Genomic DNA, 12135 nt, shown 5'->3' with positions numbered 1-12135 from the left:
TTTTGAAGAGACGTTTAAATAAAATATGACAAAAAGACCTTTTCCACCTAAAGAGGAGTGGCTGGGATCATTTCCAGTCCTGTGGCATGTGGAACACAAAGGTCTTTCAAAAATGAAACAAATTGTTCTTAAGCTAAAGGTCAACTAGATCTGGACAGTATGAAGTGAGAAAAATGTTCCTGGCTAGTGAACACGTTTCAAGATATTAGCCATTACCCCCATACAACAGTTTTGAGCCACTGATAAAATAAAAACAAATCACAAAATGTAATGAATTTGCTTGGGAAAGTTTATTAAAAAATGCAAGGTATCATGTAAGAAAGAAATATTATTTTCCTTTTTTTATCCATTTGAAAGTATTATTTTTAAAAAGTGTAAAATACTGTATGCATGAGAAGATAATCACAAATTAAAAGTCAAAATTTGACAAAATCAGTTTAACAATCTATTTGTAACTAAAACAGAAGAATGCAGGCCCTAGCATTTGTCTCTTTCCTTGAAAATCCAACAGCAGTCCCTTCATCCGATTTAGCGTTTCCCTGTGAATAAGAAATATGGAAGACGTGACATAAAACATTTAGACAAATACACACATTTTGGAAATTTCGCTGCAACGTGGTAAAAGACCATCCATTTTAGTCAAAAGTTGTGAGTTAAAAAGAAATAATTGAAAGACTTAAGTTCTAGAATATTCTTTACTATATGAAAAAAATAACACAGCTTTAATTATCTTTGAATGTGAATTAAAAAGATGTTAAAATGATCAGTATCAATCAAGAGTTTCTTCCTGTTACATATGTAAATATTTATTAATGCAACACCTTATTCCTCCAGGGCTTTTCAGAACACCACTGATGAACACAGTTTCACAGTTTTTTTGAGAAAAAATTATCTTTTACGTTTTTTTTGTGCAGAGAAGCCTTAAATTGCTAATGTTTCATGACAGTGTAAATAATGTAAGTGAATTTATCAAACATACTGTAGGAGACAGAAGCTGAATGTATAGGAAAGGGAGAGATATGTTTTCATTAAGGTGTGTTATTCAGTGTCATTTTGTGTAGATGGCACTGATGTATACTGTATATAGTGTTCAATGTTACTGTATGCTCATAAAACTGGTTTCATGCTAGTGCGTTCTTTTTGTGATTTTCGCCAACAGTAGTTGAACAAACAGCTATTGAAAATGAACAGACAGTCAAACTGGAGATGAACGTTTTCTACATTCTCTCAAAACGAGGTTTAGTCTCTATTAGCAAAGGGGAATGTAATAGAACAATAACTATGATATACAGTAACTATAACATATACAGTAGTAGAACTATAACCTATTAGTAAAGTTCAGTCTGACAGAGAAGGAACAAATGAAAAAGATGTGACCAGGACACATTGCGCACATGACTGGGAAACTGTGTCCAAAATTCAGCATAAGAGTGAGCTTGAAAGAGAACACTTAACACAGGTAAGAGGCAGGAGGCAGCTCAAAGACATAGAAATACACTGCCACCATCAGGTTTGTTATTATGTACATTATTACACAATTGCCTAAATTCTGTACAAACCATATCAGTCTAACAAACTACTTTCAAAAAAGACATATCTGCACGCAACTTATTTTAATATTCTTTGCTGCTGAAAGAGAAGTAGTTTTTTCTCTTTTGTGGGTGGTTGGTATAAAACTCAATAAAGTAATAGGAGCATAGGCGATGGAAAACGTTTATATCTTAGCTACCCATGAGGTCAAATGTTAAATCTTTAGCTGTTCTACAAACCTGTATCATCGTCAATGCTAGAGTTCCGGTCTTCTGAAAAAGAAAATGAGCAAAACAGAGAAAATTGTTAATTGATGTTAACTTTTCTTTTTGTGTCTTGTGTCATATGTCGTAAAACCATATCAGGATCAACAAAATCTTGCCTTGGTACCATTTGGATTACAGAATGTGAAAAAAGAATGTAATTTGTGTATTAACTGTGAACTGTGTATTAATATTTTTTAATGCTGTAGGGATATTGTATTCTAATCTGAAGAGGTTAGGTTTCAGGTTTCCAGGTTTCATCTTCCCTCATCACTGAAAAGATGGCACCTTCTACATTTACATAACCTTTAATGAGCATGCTGGAGTTCTAGCTTCAAGCCCACAGTCCAGATGAAGAAGTATATTATAAAAACTTCAGAAGCTTTTTGTTTCACTGTAAAGTGAATATTCTGGTAAGTATGGATCCACACTGAACATTCATTGCTGCAGATTTAATATCAATGCACACAGAATCTGCGGCATATAATAGCTAATTGTTCATAGCTTCACTTTGTTAACATTTTTAGAGGTGTGCTCTTACTCAGTGTGTGTTATGTGGCTATCAGTTTTGGTGATCTGAGGATCAATTTCTAATTACTTTGTTGTCCAGTTCAATGACTGCCTGATTGGCATATTTGCACCAATTGTGTTAAACTGTTACACTAATTGTCTTTAAACCAATGGATGGTGAAAGTGTAATAATGTTTTGGGAACCTCATTTAACAGAAGAACACCCCTTTTTTTTTGTAGTGACATTGATGAGGATGTGTATTTTTCTAGACCTTTCAATAAACAATTATTAAAAGCAACTGCGATATACAGAAGACATAAAAATGTAGGACGAATATGACCTCTAGTGTTCAGTATGGCACAAAGCAGGGGCTTCTGCTCCATTTAGTGGTTTACAGTGCTGGTCCTGGGTAACCTCTGTGTCTGCTGGCTTTTGTTCCAGCTGGGATCTTAATTACCAGTGTTAATTGTGCCAGTAAGTGATCTGCTTGCTGTGCTTAGTGTGATTTTTTCAGTGCTCAGTTCCTGATGATGAACAGACACAAGTGTGAACGATACTGTATCAGACAACTTTCACAGTGAGTTAGTGTGTTTTTTAGCCCAATTGGTCATATTTCAACAAGCACACCTGAATGAGGGCAGGTTTGAAACTCACTAATTAGCCCAAGGCTAAAACAAATGGCAAATCTCACTTATTGTTTTCAGAGCTGAAATCAAATTTAAAAGGTGGCCTCAAATAAAAAAAATGAAATCAATTAGGCTTTGATTGTGAACTTGATCAAAAACCAGCAGACACAGGGAGACTCTGGGACCAGGGCTGAGAGCCACTGTACTTTAAAAACTGTAAAAATCTTGGGCTTGTTTTTATTTGGTACTGTATTAAGGATTCTCACCATCCTGATCCTCAATGCTGGAATTGGTACCATCTATATGAAAAAGAACAACATTTGAAGAAAATACATATTTTTAAAAAGGGGATTCACACAAAAGCTGTACAAATAATTAAACTAGTTCAGATGGGTAGCTGTGTCAGCATGCGTAAGCTGCAAAGGAACAAGTAACAGATTTATTTGGCTCCACAGCCAAAACGTTGTGTTTTCTTTCTTCTTTTTTCAGCATGGAATAAACCTATTACTGGTTCACAAATAATTGAACACATTATATCAATAGCAAGTCAGTTCAGCAAGGTGATATTTTGTTTGGAGAGGTGTGAAGGAGACTGGTTAGTAAAGTACTTGTCCTTCTGGGTATTTCAAATCTTTCAGATCAGGATAATGGCAAAATACAGGAAGCAACTGGATGCTCACTATCTGACAGACTTAAAATAGCATATGAACCTTTCACCAAATCATTTTAATATTGGCATTGTTTAAGACTTTATGTGATAAAGAGAATGAGCAAAATGTACAGGGATTGCACGACACATCTTTGTATTGTAAAATCATCAGTAGTAACTATTGATGTGATCTGAAGATAAATTTCGAATTACTTCGTCGTGAAAATACTATTGCTTTTATTATTTAAATTGAAAACGCATGTAATGTTAGGTTTTGGTGTCATTCAATAATCAGCAGGTCAGACGCTTGCCACACATAGAACTGAGAAGAGCAGAGCTAAAAATAAACTTACCTTCGTTGATTTCGTTGCTAGGTAGAGGTTCTTTTTAGGGGGAAAAAATGAAATAGTTATTTGTTTTACAGATTTAAGAGTATAAACCCTCCAATAAATGTGTCCATGAAAAGACTAATGTTAAGTCAATCAAAATCCTGTGATCATGAGATAAACATTGTCCTGTATAGAATACGCCACAATGTCTGTGTCACTTAATGTCTATTTAAAATGCTTTCTTATTTGGAAAGGAAAATGAAAAACTTACCACTAACATCACTTTCAGAGCTTATGCTGCTAACATCTAGAGGAAAACAAATTCATGTGATTCCCACAGTAGAGGGCAGACAGTTTATCGATAGTTCATAGTAGTTCATTAGTTAGTTCAGCATCTTTATAGCTTTATTATAAAGTGATGTTTATCTTAAGGCACTAAATTAAGGAGTGTGCCAAACCACCATGTATCACGTTCTTGTTAGCTTTCAAATGTTTTTTAAGACTGGATCTGCTCAGTAGTGAAATGGGAGACCTCTAAAAAAATCAGGGAGCTGCTGTAAGGGTTATTGATGAATCACTAGATGGCATTCTTTCCTCCAGTCATGGAGGACTTAAACCTACAATAAGAAATGGTCATTGACCAATAAATATTATCAAGATAATGCTAATATGGAATATTCATTAAATATGTCAGAAACTGCTGCCATGCAGTCCTCACCTTTAGCCCCTCCATTGAAATAGTAAGACTCATCTGTGAAGACAGGCAGAGATCTATTATGTTAGAAATAAATTGGCTCCGTTTTAAAATGAATGCCTCTATTAATCTGTGTAAACGTACACGTATGTTGTGAGAGTGCACAGGATCACTCAAAGCCATTCCAAAACTGCTTTTGAGCCTTTCAGTTCTTCTGCACTGCCCTTCTTTTGGTGCAAGACACCGTTAATTGTATTGTCTTCAGAGGCAACTAGTTTACCTTTCTAACCTGCCTGTAGCTCTCCATGAAGGGATCTTAATTTTCCAAAAATATAATGGATTAATAATCTGCAACTAGGAATAGGCTGACCGTGTTTCTGTAAACTGTCTTCGTTTCATTTCTCTTGCCTGACCGTAACTTTCACAATCAAAATGTAATTCATTTCCTTTAAATATTAATTCTGTAAAAAAAAACGAAAGAGCATCAATACAATTCTGGCCCGTTACCCAAGCGCTAAACAGGAAGAATCTGTTGTCTGTAGAATGAAATTAATTTTATTCAGTTAAACTCATTCTTGCAAGATTGGATATTTGTCTTTAATTAGGTATACATATTAACCTTTCTGGCATAAATTCTGAGGGGTATTACAGTTACATTACCACTATGGAAACTTGTCTCGGAATAATTGTACCAGTAGAGGGCAGCAGAGTGCTAATGTTCAGAACATGACTGGACACAGAACTACTTATGAGAAACTCCTGTCTGACTGGCAATGGATGGCCTATCCACCCTGTGACTATTAGGGGAAGTCACATTGCATTCACTTGCACAGTAGGGAATATGTGAACTATCCCAGAGACCTTCTACCCAGGTAAATTAAGTAGAGGGAAGTGGAATTTGCCTTTCAAATGTTGCCCCTATAGGCAGGCTTTGAAAGACCACCAGTAATAACATAGACATTCACAAGTTAGGAAACAGTTTGGAGAGGCTAAATTAAAACCAGAATTAAAAGTGTATGTCCAGGATCTGAGCATAGCTTAATCACAGTTGAGTGAAAATGCTAGTTTGTAAAGAACTGAAGAGAACTGTTCTTTCGTCAAACTATTCTTGGAGGATGGACTGACATTCGCATTCCTTCTGATGTGACTAAAGTTTAAAACATCAGTAAAAAATTGGGGGAAAGAACATATCCTGTCCAATGTTAGAGAGGTAAAGGGTGAAGTCCATATCAGAGCCACAGTGTCTCATCGGGCAAGAGTTCACCCTGGTTTCTGTAGTGTTCAGTGTACTAGAGAGAATGTGACTCCTCCCTCTGTGGGACGTTAGTCCATCTCAGGGATTAGCTGGGCGGACTGGAGCAACTGGGGCAAAGTACTTTGCTGAAGGTACAACAGCAGTGTCTGTGGTGGGGACATAGCATGTGAGTCCAAAGGTTTACCTCCTGCACTATGCCACTATGCTCAAATCAATTTCTTGCCTTAGTGGTTTCCTTTCATGTAGCATGATCATGCGGGGAATGCTCTTACCTTTGGGCTGATCTGAAGAAATGGAATTCATGCTTTCTATGAAAACATGAGAGACAAGGACGGTTCAGCATAAATACTCATAACAGAGGACGTAAGAAGAGAATGAAAATATTATTGAATACGTCTTTATTTCATCTGGTCTTGCTACAGAAAAGAAGATCATCCTCACCTGTGGGAACTTCATCAGACGTGGAGTCCTGGTCTGGAAACAAAGTAGTCTGAGGTCATTTTTACTGGAACATGCTAAAAATCCATTTGTACTTGATTTGTACAACTATAATGTGAACAAGTGGCTGAATGGAATTTTCTGTACTTGCACATAATGTCCCCAATAGTATAGTAGTAAATACAGTATATTGTGCCTTTATCTCAGATTCCAGTACATTTGTAGAAAAAGTACAAAATAGCACAAAATATAAGACTGATTCTTCAAGTCCACACAGGGGAGCCCTCAGAGGGGTGCACAGTAAATCAAGCAGTAACTGAGAGCCAATCAGAACCAGGCCACTTTGAACTACTGTTAAAAGTAAAGGAGATATTTGACAGTACTGTCCCTGTGGATGACAGTTATCTAATTTTTATTTAATAATCTCTTTTTTATCTGTATTCCCACTTCGGTTCAACATTAAGAGGGACGTTTAAATACCATTGGCCCAGTTAGGCTGATTTTCCCCCTTCTAATTACAGGAGTGCATTTCAGTCTCACCTGAAAACCTCTTTGTTTTTAGCCTTGGCTGCCCTATTTAATGGGAAACTTCAGCATTGCACAAATTATAATACGAGACATAGGCTATACATAAAATTTAGGTAAATGTTCATCTGCTGCACATATTATCAGTCTTAATCTGAAATATATGTTTCCATTATGTAAGTGAACTTTAAAAAAAGTTCATATGTAGCCACTTAAGGGATGCTGGTCTTAAAAGTTAACAAAGTAGTTGGCGTAGTTAGTCTTGAAGGCCAGCATTTAGTTTTCCATACCTGTGGACATTGCTTGCGAGTTCTGGGAGCCCTGATCTGAAAGAAAAGAAGTCACACAGGTTAGAACTAATTAACTAATGCTCAACAACATGCTTCCGATAGATGTTCTTTTACAAACTAATTCAAGTGGGTTTCCAGGTGAGAGGTCATTTGGCTCATCTTCATTCAGTTCCTAATACTAATCTGAGGATCTCATTCAGTGTTTCTGTGAAAGATCACGAGGAATCCAATTCAATGGAATTAGCTTGATCCAGACAGCTTCAGCCCTTTGTGTAAAGAAATACCTGGGTTTTTTTTGCATGAGAAAGGTTACAAACAAGACTAGGCTATTTGACCCATCTACCCTTTGGCTACTCCATTTGGAAGTCACTAGTTAATTGATCTAAAGATCTCATCTCGAAAGAAACCAGGGTATCGGCTTCAACAGCATGGCTGGATAGCTTGTTCCGTACAATCCTTTGTGTAAAGAAGTGCATTCTGTTTTAAAGGCACTTCCATATAGTTTCCTTTTGTGTCCTTGTGCTTTAGTGGGTTTTGAATACTTGTATCAGGTGCTCGTGTAGTCTTCTGTGTTCAAGACTGAAAAGGATCAGCATTATCTCCCTGTCAGTGAAGGACATCCCTGGAATGTACTGTATCTGTTTGCTCTTCCCTGGACAGATTCCAGAGCAGCAATATTTTTCTTAATAATGTGGTGATCACAATTTTACACAATGTTCTAAATGAGACATTACTAGAGACTTTTCGTGTAACATCCCTTAATTTAAATGAGATGCTTTAGCTATATACTGTACGGTATCATAGTAGTTTGTGTTTAATTCCTTAAACTGCCACAGGAGACATAAGTAACATGACAACATATTCACATAGGTTTTTTTCATAAGTAGTCTCTTCTAGCCCAGCATTTGCCATTTTGAATTGATCATTTTTTACTAACTACAGTACATGCAATGCTTTGCACTCATCTACAGTACATTCATCTCCCAGGCGTTTGCCCAGTTGTGAAATTTATCTAAACTCTTTAAGGAATTTAATTTTCTGTTTCTACAGCATTTGATAATTCTCCTAATTAAGTATCATCTGCAAATGTGATGGGTTTACTAACTCAACAAGAATTTAGATCATTGATATAAATTAACAAGAACAGTGGTTCTAGTACAGATCCTTGTGGTACTCCACTACTTACATCACCCCAATTGAAATATTCTGTTCCCTCTGTTTTCTATTTAATAATCAATTCTCAGTACAAATGCTCACTTTTCCTTGAACACTTATCATCTGCAATTTGAAAATCAATCTTTTCAATCAATAAATTATCAAAAGCATTCTGAAAACCTAAATACATCATATAACATGCTCTATTTTATGAAGATTATTATCATGGATTATTTTGGGTGCCAGTAACCACTTAAATTCAACCTGTTATATTTTACTTACGTTTCTCATGTTGTTTGTGTGTTTTCTGCCCCTAAAATATCTCCAGTATATTACTCTTTGTATACAGTAGTTCAGAATATTAGTGCTGAAGACAGAGGGTAATTCTGTTTCAACACTGAAAAGTGGTTTATCAATATCTGATATTTTCAAGGCCACATACAAAAAAACTTTAGTTTAATCTAATAAAGCATTGCTTTAGAATTAAGCTGACATACACATCCATCCATTTCCTAACTGCCTTTTCCAATAAAGGTTTGTGGAAAAGCCGGAGCCTATCCCAGCAAATCCCAGCAAGCAACAGGCTAAAGGCAGGATACAGCTTAGATGGGACACCAGTCCATTGCAGGGCACTTAAGGACAAAAACACACTCACTCACACCAGGGGCAATTTTTACAGAAGCCAATATGGGACATTTGTGTGTCTGTACTGATTAATGTTCTCTGAAAAACAATTCGTAATATTTTCTCTAAAGAAACAAAGGATGTTAAAAATAGAAAAGATGATTTTGTTGGTGGAACAGACCTCTTAGCGAAATGTCACAATGAAGCCACTGTAATTTAAAGTAGCAATGTAATCAAAGGGTGCCCTTATATGCACTTTTTTAGAGACAGAGCCTGTCAACACGTATCACAACGGGGCAAATACCCTTGTTTTGTTGCTTTGCTGTGGATGTTTGTCACATGCAAATGAAGGAAGTACCAGGAAATGCCATAGAAATCAAAAGGAAGGGATTGTTATTACTTGATAAAAATGAATCCCTTGCTCGAGCATTTGATCAATAACGGGCGACTTCCATTCTATTCCAGCAAGAGTCTACAGTGAAACATTTAAAGGGACCCCTTAAACACCTTATCGGATTTTAAAACTCCGAAATGGGACTTAAGTAAGTTAATTAAAGTATACACTTATACAGAGCAAATATCTGTGCATGTTTGGTAGTACATGTGGGTATGCAGTAGTGGAAATTGGAGCATTGTTGTGCCTCCAACTGTGTGATGTTAAAATTTCTACTTCAACTTTGACATTTTGACAGAACTAAGTTCCATTTGCACAGCATGTGTACTTTATTTTTTCCTTAATTTTTTTTGATATCCTGTAGTGAATGAACAGAATAAAAACCTTTCTCTAGTTGCCGCCTTTTTTCAATATGTAAGGTTAACCCTGTTTTTGCTTCAAGAAAAACAAACAGGCCAAAATAGCACTGCGATAAAAGTTTTATGTATCCTGTCCTACAGTATGTGTGAATCATTTTCCATAATAATTCATTTTTATCATTATTGGCAACTTCTCTCCATGACTACACCAGGAAAGGGGGTCGGTCAGGATGTCAGTTCATAGACATGCCTGCACTGTGCTTTTTGTTAACCAATGAAAAAAGTTTTCCAAGCTGAAGTATAGAGGAATGCAGCCATCATTTAAAAACGGTGATGGACAGGTACTATTTTTCTGTAGAGTACATTTTTCAAACAAGGAGTACTAGAATTCAGAATACAGTAGGTAAAACAAAGTCCCCATTACCAGCAGAACTGTCACATTCAGAGCACAAGTCCCTGATCCACACTTGTGTTACAACATCGAGTGTCCCAGAGACACATAAGCCCACCTCAGCGCAAGAAGAGAGACCAGAGGGTGCACCCAAATTTCAAAAATTCATTTGTAGACCACCATAACCTGTTTAATGATGCAATTGAATAAGTATGATCTAATATCATCCAGGTGGATGCTGCAGATTGTTGGGGTGGAAGGGAGTCCCCTTACCTGTAAAACGCTTTGAGTGGAGTGTCCAAACAAAGAGCTAAATAAGTGTAAGCGATTATTATTGTTATAATATATATAGTATTAGTATGTCATAAGAAATAATATTCAGTACTATGAAGGTCAGGATCTGATAAAGGTCTCCTCTCTTTCATAAATCATCTTCAGAAAACTTATTTTAGTTACATTTCAGGCTATTTTCAGTACAAATTACTGGAAAGCTATAATTAACGTATTTCTTTAAGGTGTAACGCTTCAATTGAATTTCTTTGCTTTTCAAGTTCTGAGGTCAAGTTTCATCAGTGTCTCATAGAGAAACAAGAAGGCCATACCAAGCACACTGTCAGTTTTTCCAACCTCTTACCTAAATCAAAGTCAGCTTTTACCAGCAGAACAGCCAGAGAGAGGAAGATGAGTGTATTCCTGGATGTAATACAAGAAAATGAATAGTTCCGTAAATATTAGAAGGAAAAGTACATATTTTCACATACAGTATGTAAAATTCAACATGGAGATTTCGTACATGTGGCTTTTGTCACTGTTAACTGCATCTATTTAAGAATGACATAGTTATTACATTTCTCATCCCATAAAAAATGGATAAATATACATTACTTTTCCTTAAAAAAAATTATATTTAGTGATTTAAACAACATCAGATTCATAACTGGAACAAAATGTCTGCAAAGCATTCCAAATGATGACATGGTGTGACAGTAATGCTCCGCTGATATGAAACAGTAAAGAGCCATTTGGGTTAGAAACTTTACCTCCGTTTTTCACTTCTCTCTCTTCATTCTGTTTGTTCACATACCGATTGTCTCTTGTTTCTTCTTAAACGTTCTTCGCAGGCATTTTACATTCTAATGGGTTAATCTGAAGAATGATCTTATTCTCTTTCATTTCAGGTGGTACAAAAAATAGTGGTCTTGATATAAGGACAATTAAATTTCAGTTTATTCCACTTGAACAGTGTCCTTCATTTGTCTGTGTCGTCTTTCTTTTCAAATAAGCTACACTCGACTTTGGTACACAATAATTCCCAAATTTCTGTCATCTATGTAAAAATAAAATATATACTTTTTATTGTGTTAAAACTAGATAGATAAAACCATACAATAAGATAGAATCGCATTTTATGTTTGTAATGCTGGAATCAGTTTAGTAATTTAACCCTAATTCAATGGATAATCACTAAATACAGTGTTTTTCTTTTTCTGCATTACCTATGTACAGTACCTTTTGCTGCCAAGAATCACATTTTCTCAATGACATGTTAAAATGAAACATTTTAACACTGAGGGAGACATATGCAGGCAATCAGTAAAAAATACACATAAAACAATAACTATGTTACATACCTGTACAGCATGTTTGAAGCTCAGTTAAATCAGTCCTATGGTAGGTTGCGCAGTGCAGAAGACCTGAACACTGTACTTCAAGTGGTCTTCAGATTGTGGATAGATGCCATGGCTTTTATATCTTTTCCAAAAGCATGAAGTATAGGGGGGTTGGGCTACCTTTGTGGGCCTGTTTCTAAAAAAATGAAGAAACTTTCTTGGATTACTTTAATTGCATGCTTAATGTAAGGATTCTTGTGTTTCCTACGTACATCTTGTAAAAGGAATCCCTCTTATCCCCAGATGCGCAGCCAAACTTCACAGAAAACCTTTTGTTACCTGGAGTATTTCTCACATTATAGTCTTCTCCCTCCCAAAATGTCCTCTCGCTTTTCTTAAGGAAAAGAGAAGCCGCAATTCTTCAAAGTTCACGGAAAGTTTTGTCCGTACAGTTGCTTAGCAGTGTTGGAGCCGGTGCCAGGTAACAGGGTC

The 12135-nt window shown here is 36.1% G+C and overlaps 1 protein-coding gene across 4 annotated transcripts; it reads right to left on the bottom strand.

Annotated features, from left to right (window-relative positions):
• Positions 1–271: 271 nt before the first annotated feature.
• On the bottom strand, positions 272–12135 carry LOC138241527 (uncharacterized). Of its 4 annotated transcripts, none has more exons than XM_069195091.1 (12): positions 11983–12135; positions 11665–11839; positions 10668–10726; positions 7111–7146; positions 6299–6331; positions 6130–6165; positions 4627–4659; positions 4180–4215; positions 3933–3962; positions 3197–3229; positions 1770–1802; positions 272–539 (listed from the first exon to the last, which is right to left on the bottom strand). In XM_069195091.1, the coding sequence occupies exons 2-12, from the start codon at positions 11673–11675 to the stop codon at positions 529–531; spliced, it is 351 nt and encodes a 116-aa protein (XP_069051192.1). In that variant the 5' UTR covers positions 11676–11839; positions 11983–12135; the 3' UTR covers positions 272–528. The 4 variants fall into 4 exon arrangements, with proteins under 4 accessions (XP_069051192.1, XP_069051193.1, XP_069051191.1 ...); XM_069195092.1 differs by having other exon boundaries at positions 11999–12135; XM_069195090.1 differs by having other exon boundaries at positions 11665–12135.

The sequence above is a fragment of the Lepisosteus oculatus genome, chromosome 10 (assembly GCF_040954835.1).
Source record: "Lepisosteus oculatus isolate fLepOcu1 chromosome 10, fLepOcu1.hap2, whole genome shotgun sequence".
NCBI lineage: Eukaryota > Metazoa > Chordata > Actinopteri > Semionotiformes > Lepisosteidae > Lepisosteus > Lepisosteus oculatus.
The sequence above is the reverse complement of the archived record's forward strand: the minus strand, read 5'-3'. Positions and strand labels throughout refer to the sequence as shown.